This window comes from Formica exsecta, unplaced genomic scaffold, assembly GCF_003651465.1.
Source record: "Formica exsecta isolate Colony F162 unplaced genomic scaffold, ASM365146v1 scaffold707, whole genome shotgun sequence".
Classification (NCBI taxonomy): Eukaryota; Metazoa; Arthropoda; class Insecta; order Hymenoptera; family Formicidae; genus Formica; species Formica exsecta.
Window position 1 is genome coordinate 61,218 of NW_021853474.1, and position 6,339 is coordinate 67,556.

Genomic DNA, 6,339 nt, shown 5'->3' on the forward strand with positions numbered 1-6,339 from the left:
TAACGCTACGCTCGCCGGAGCGCCTTATATACCGGCGGCCGGCCTCCCACTCACGCGAGTCGGCGCGTGGTGAGGCGGCCCCACGGTGGGGCCGCGACACGGGTTTGGAAGTTTAGGGGCGCCATAGGCGCCGAGCCTCAAAATTGCGGGCGGCTGGTCGGCCCGCGAGGCTGGTTACGGTATCGTTACAGATTATAGATATCAACAAATCCTTTTCCATAATTAAAGTATACATAATAACGGAGTGCGGGGTTTATGATTTCATATCAAAAGTGAAAAAAAATTAAAAAATTACAGTTTTGTTATCGGCTTCTGCAGTCAACATTTACTTAATATAAAAAACCTGCAACCTGCACGTGCCTAACAAGTGAACTCCGCACTCGGCATTTTATCAAAAAGTATTAGTGAACTTCGAGAAGTGAGTTTAGAAGCTTTATAAAAAAGATTTTACTATGCAACATTTTGCACACCGAAATGTTTCTTACTAGGCTTTCAAATACATTTTCAAACGTTCACTTATATTCCTTCATGCATTTCCGAGTGGAGAGGTATCCTATTTTACACGTACACACCGCAAAACCCTTATATTAAGCAAATACATAATTATTATGGCCGGTAAAACAGGACGGTCCGGCAACACCTCGTGGTCGGCCTACCTGACAGTGAGTTCCGGCGCCAGCTTTCACCGTACGCCCGACATGTCGGCGCTGCCGCAGAATCCGAGCAAGCCGCGAATAGTTAACGCCACCAGTAACTCGGTCACCCTGACGTGGAGCCCGGGCCACGAGGGCCAGAGCAAGATCGTCGGCTACAATATCGAGTACTATAGCAGCAACCTGAACACCGGCTGGGTGGTGGCAGCCACGGGTGTCCTCGACGACATCTATACCGTGAGTATTTTATCGAGAATCGGCGACGCTTGACCTCCTTTCCTTATAGTGCTTACACTCCAGAGTCTCAACGATCTTTTCAAGTAGATATTTTCAGTTTCCCTCCTTGCTTCGCGTGTATCGCTTCGAAAGTGTGTTTAGAGCGTGGACTGCTGACGAAAACAGTTTGCAACACCACGTGCGGTGGGTTGAAGAACGGATCTATAAACCTAAATTGCGTTCACGTTGTATCGTGTTTAAAAATTTAATATCAAAGTTCCACGTATGCTGGAACTACAATTTAATAAGAGGACCGAGAGGCACCTAATCCTACAAAGAAGCGGTCATCTACTTCTAGAGATACTTTAATATTCTATATCAAACAGACATCTCTCGTATACGTTGAACTTTGTTGCCGGGCAATATAGCGCTTTGAGAGCAACCTGAAAAGGGAATAAATTAGTCTCTTCAAAGATAAGTATCGTAATATAAAAAATGAATATTTGGTAACCAATAAACAAGCAGTAAATAATGTACTGAAACGTACATATATTTGTGTATAATATAGTTTTCATTTTATTTTTTATATTATTTGCCTTTTATTGTTTAAATACATTTTTTCATTTTTTTTTTTTTATTATCGAGCTAACGAGTCGGGTTCCCTGCTTTATTCATCAACAGGTGACAGATTTAAGGCCGGAGACCAATTACGTTTTCCTAGTACGGGCAGAAAATAGCCACGGGCTCTCGCTGCCCGGACCATTGTCAGACGTAGTGCAAACTACTAACGTAAATCAGCATACGGTACCACAAGTGGAACTGACTCGCGCCAGAGATCGGTTGAACAGCGAGATTTTACATCTCAAAGAGGTGCAACCGTTGACTAGTACCAGCGTCAAGATTATGTGGGACGTAAGTATCGTTTGAAACTTCCTGTGTCGTTCTGTCTATATCGATTTAACACAACAATGTACGTGAGTATCGCGGGAATTGCGCTAGCTCGAAAATTTCTAAAAATAAATCTTTGGCTGTGTACAAACATTACTATAGTTGTCTATTAAAAAAATATTTGTTTATTTTTTAGGTGCGTTTTATTTTAATGGAGACTTAATTTAACATGTACTTAATGTAACATCTCTCTCACATACTCTCTTATAAAAAATATAAAATGTATTAACAAATTATATTAAACTTTCTTGCAATTCTTTTTTGTTTGTAAAAAAACTCCAACTATATTTACAAAATTTTCCTGAGAGAAAATATATTTGAGATATATTCTGACGTGACAATTGGAATTGGAAAACGTTCCAATAACAACAACAAGAATTAGAATAACATACTAGAATCTAAATTTTAGATTCTCGGCGCGGCGGATTTAGTGGAGGGTCTTTATATACGGTATCGCGAGGTTTCCGAGAAACCAGAGTATCAGATGGTCACGGTACTCAACGCCGGCGCCACCAGTTACGTGCTTACCAACTTAAAAAAGTATACGCGATACGAGTTCTTCCTGGTTCCCTTTTACAAGATAATCGAGGGTCGACCGAGCAATGTAAAGCTGGTCACTACTCTGGAAGACATACCTTCGGGCGCTCCCGAGAACGTTCACGTAGGGATGATAAATATGACCTCGGCGTTCGTTCGGTGGTCACCGCCGCCGAAGAATACTCAAAACGGTCAATTGATTGGTTACAAGGTAAGAGTTTCGCAAGTGATATGTCGCGAAAATTAATCTCTTTATTTAATTTAACTATCGATTCATTCGCCCGATTTAGATTCAGATCAAGAGCAACAGCAGTAACAAAATCTTGGGTCAAATGTCCCTGAATGCGTCAACCACATCGGTGATCATCAACAGTCTGACTACTGGCGGTTTGTATACGGCACGCGTCGCTGGACAAACTCGCGTCGGGCTCGGTCCCTTCTCCAGTCCGACACTGTTGAACATGGATCCGGGACAACTAACGCAATTACCGCCGCGAACCGATCCCAGTCACGGGGGTGTGTCCGTCGTCAGAGAAACGTGGTTTCTTGTGCTCATGATAACGATGATATTCGTCGGTATCGTCGTGTTGCTAGCTGTGTTATACGTGAGACGCAGGCAAGCGATGAGCAAGCAACTGGGTCACTTAAACGTGCCTGTGGGTACCGCAAACGATATCTGTCAATTAAACAAGGACACGCTCTGGTTGGAGCGCGGTTGGCGGCCTACCAATACTCTCCAAGCCGCCAACGACAAGGATTGCGAGACCAAGTTGCTCAACAATCAGCATATGCTGGCAGCCGGTATAATGGGCATGACCGGCTCGGAGTACGCTGAAGTGAATCTAACAACGTTTTATAACACACGCAAGCAAATGCAGGCACCGCCACCGGAGCCGTATGCTACCACGACTCTGTGCGTGGGCAGTCGTAATTCGGATTCAATCGAAACCAGCTGTCAGAAGTCGAACTCCAGCGACTCGTGCCTAAAACCCGATTATTCGAGTCTGGACTCGAATCAGGAGCCCAACAAATCCACGGTGTCGCCGAGTAGCGATAACATGAGTGGCGGCGACGCTACCTACGCGGACGAGAACCTAGATATACAAAGGAGGCAGTACAGAATAGCAGGACCAACGAGCAGCGACGCGCCTCAAACCGGTATGCCAATGCCTAACTGGTGCGACATGTTACCGCCACCACCTGAGCATCCGCCCCCGCTCAGCGCGTCGATGGGCGCCGGCCGGATGCAACAACAACAGCACCAATTACAGCATCCGCATCAACAGCAACAACAGCAAGTGCCGTTCAGTCCGCATCTCGGCAAGAGAAGCGTTCAAAACGACCTGGATCATTGCGGCGGCTCCGGCGCCGGCTCGGGCAATCTGCAGAGTCCACCCACTCCGCCCATCAGAGTGACCAACAGCTTCAGTCCGTCACCGACACCGTGGAACGGTGGTGGGCAGAGTCAGCAGCATTCGGAACCCGGCGTTCTCCCGGTGCCCGGCAATTTACAAGTGTCGCAGGGTAGATACACTACGCTACCGCCGCAAACTAATCCGCCGCCGTTGCCCTCGTTCCCGCAGACTTTCAATCATTACGACTACAAGAATCAAGAGAACGAATACGAGAGCGGCTCCGTCATTTACGGCCATCACCACCAGAACGGTCTATCGGACGATTACGGCATCCGCGAATCCGGGTTTGCGCGCTCTTGCAATCAACAACAGTCGCATTTGACACCGTCGTCCGTGAGCGAGGAGCTTTATCGACACAGGGATGACATGTTTCACAACGACAAAAAATTAAAAAATTACAGTTTTGTTATCGGCTTCTGCCGTCAACATTTACTTAATATAAAACATTTGTAATCTGCACGTAGTAACAAGTGGACTCCGCACTCGGCATTTTATCAAAGAGTATTAATAAACTTTGAGAAGTGAGTTTAGAAGCTTTATAAAAAAGATTTTACTATGCAAAACTTTCGTGCATATGTGTGTGTGCGAGATCGAGGCTCAAGAATAAAACAGAGCAGTTTCATGCTCCTCGCATATTCACTTACGAGTTCACTCGCGCTTCTCTCTCTCTCTCTCTCTCTCTCTCTCTCTGCTATATATGCATTTACTTAGGCCGGATTCACACCTTGGCAGAAAAGCAGAAAGCAGAAAAGCAGAAGTCAATCAGAACTCGTGTTAGAAAAGCAAAAGTTAATCAGAACTCGCGCTAAAAATAAGCAGTACATTCTGCTTTTTCAGCGCGAGTTCTGATTGGCCTCTGCTTTTCTGCTTTTCTGCCAAAGTGTGAATCCGGCCTTAGATTGTTAACTCTGATTATATTATGCTTAAAGCCCGTTCTACATTGATCGCATGTCGCCAGTCGCAAGCAAATCGACCAATCACAGTCGAATATTACTTAACTTTTATTCTTTCTATTCTCGTCTCCCTATGTGGCGGCCTGCGGCAACCACAAATTACGAAACATTAGCGCGACCTGCAATATGGCAGCTCATGCACTCGCGTGTCCGCGCGTAGTGCGGGCGGCGCCGCTAGTCGGCGCAGGGCGCCCGGGCTAACCTGAAAGTGAAAAGTGGTCCGACGGGAATATAAGTCGGACCCGCTGCGGACACAAGGACAACAAAAAGGGGCAGAAGAATGCGCTAGACGCTAGCATTTAACAAGAAGAGAAATTCTCGGCGCTAGACGCCGGACTTTAGACTCTCACCACGCCTCGAGTACAGAGCGGAACATCGACACCTCGGCTATCGGAGGTCGAGATCATCACGCGGCGCAAGACTCGCCCGACGCCGCTACATCCTACCTCCGCTAAACGGAGAAAGATTGGCGCTCAGTCGCCTCCATCATCCGGCGCTCGGTCGCCCAGGACACGCGGCGCTCAGTCGTCTCCAGCATCCGGCGCTCAGCCGCTGCAGACTCTCGACGTTAGTCGCCTCATCCTCGGCGCCAGTCCGCCACCAACCAAGGTCGGACAACCGGCTCCAAGAGCCCCGCTATCGCAATCTCTTCAAGATCGCGTCCCGTACAGCTCCGGGAAAAAGAAGAAGGACACCAAGGCACGGCTGCAATCGCTGTTTGGCGCTAGCCCGCCGGCAACCAGCGCTAGCCCGCCGGCAACCAGTGCTAGCCCGCCAAAGGACATCCTCGGGCATCCCGGTTCGGACATTACCAGAAACCAATCACTCCGGACATCGGACGAGAAAGGAGTACCACACCTCCGACTCGGTGATACACTCCCCACCTCATCTCGCCGCTGCAAAGGACGTCACAGAAGGAAAGCATCGCCACACAGACGAGTCCTCAGAAAATCTGCGTCAACGCGGCGACGCAGACAAAGAGACGAGGAGGAAAAGCGCGCAAAAGACTACTCAATAATAATAACCAAATGTGCAATCGTAATTCTAACAAGGAGAATATTTACAAATGTAAGAAGGAAATGGAGAGAACCAAATAAATTATTATTTTTACAATGATAAAAATATTCATTTCTCTACCTATGTGATTAATTATAACTTCGGGTTACGAACGACGCAAACGAGTAACGTTAAACTACACCCATTAACCAGCTGACCCATACCCTACATAAAAATAAATTTATTTATTTTTATTTTGTACAGCATAAATGAGATACATAATAAGTTATTTTCTTTTTCTATTTAACTATAATGAAATACAACACATGTACATACAAAAATACACATAATTAAATACTTTTTCTATTTATAAGATACACAATATCTCATTTATACTCTATAAAATAAAGATGAATAAATTAATGATTAAATTAATAATTATTATTATGTAGGAAGACGAGAATAAAAAGAATAAAAGTCGAATAAATAAGAGAATATAATAATGGGAAAGAAAGAATACAATAAAGAACGAGCAGAGAGAAAGAGAGAGAGAGAGAAAGAGAGAAAAGCGCGAGTGAACGCGTAAGTGAATATGCGAGGAGCATGAAGCTAAGCGATACG

General features: G+C 45.7%; 1 protein-coding gene across 1 annotated transcript in view; it reads left to right on the top strand.

The window, feature by feature from the left end:
• LOC115243251 (protein sax-3-like) overlaps positions 1-6,339 on the top strand; it is a gene marked incomplete at its 3' end in the record, with an annotated part of 20,442 nt that overhangs the window by 1,335 nt on the left and 12,768 nt on the right. Inside the window, exons 2-6 of the mRNA XM_029820069.1 lie at positions 625-890; positions 1,551-1,781; positions 2,227-2,565; positions 2,645-4,169; positions 5,084-5,571. Of these exons, the coding sequence (XP_029675929.1) occupies positions 625-890; positions 1,551-1,781; positions 2,227-2,565; positions 2,645-4,169; positions 5,084-5,571 (2,849 nt within the window). The remainder of the gene's footprint in view (positions 1-624; positions 891-1,550; positions 1,782-2,226; positions 2,566-2,644; positions 4,170-5,083; positions 5,572-6,339) is intronic.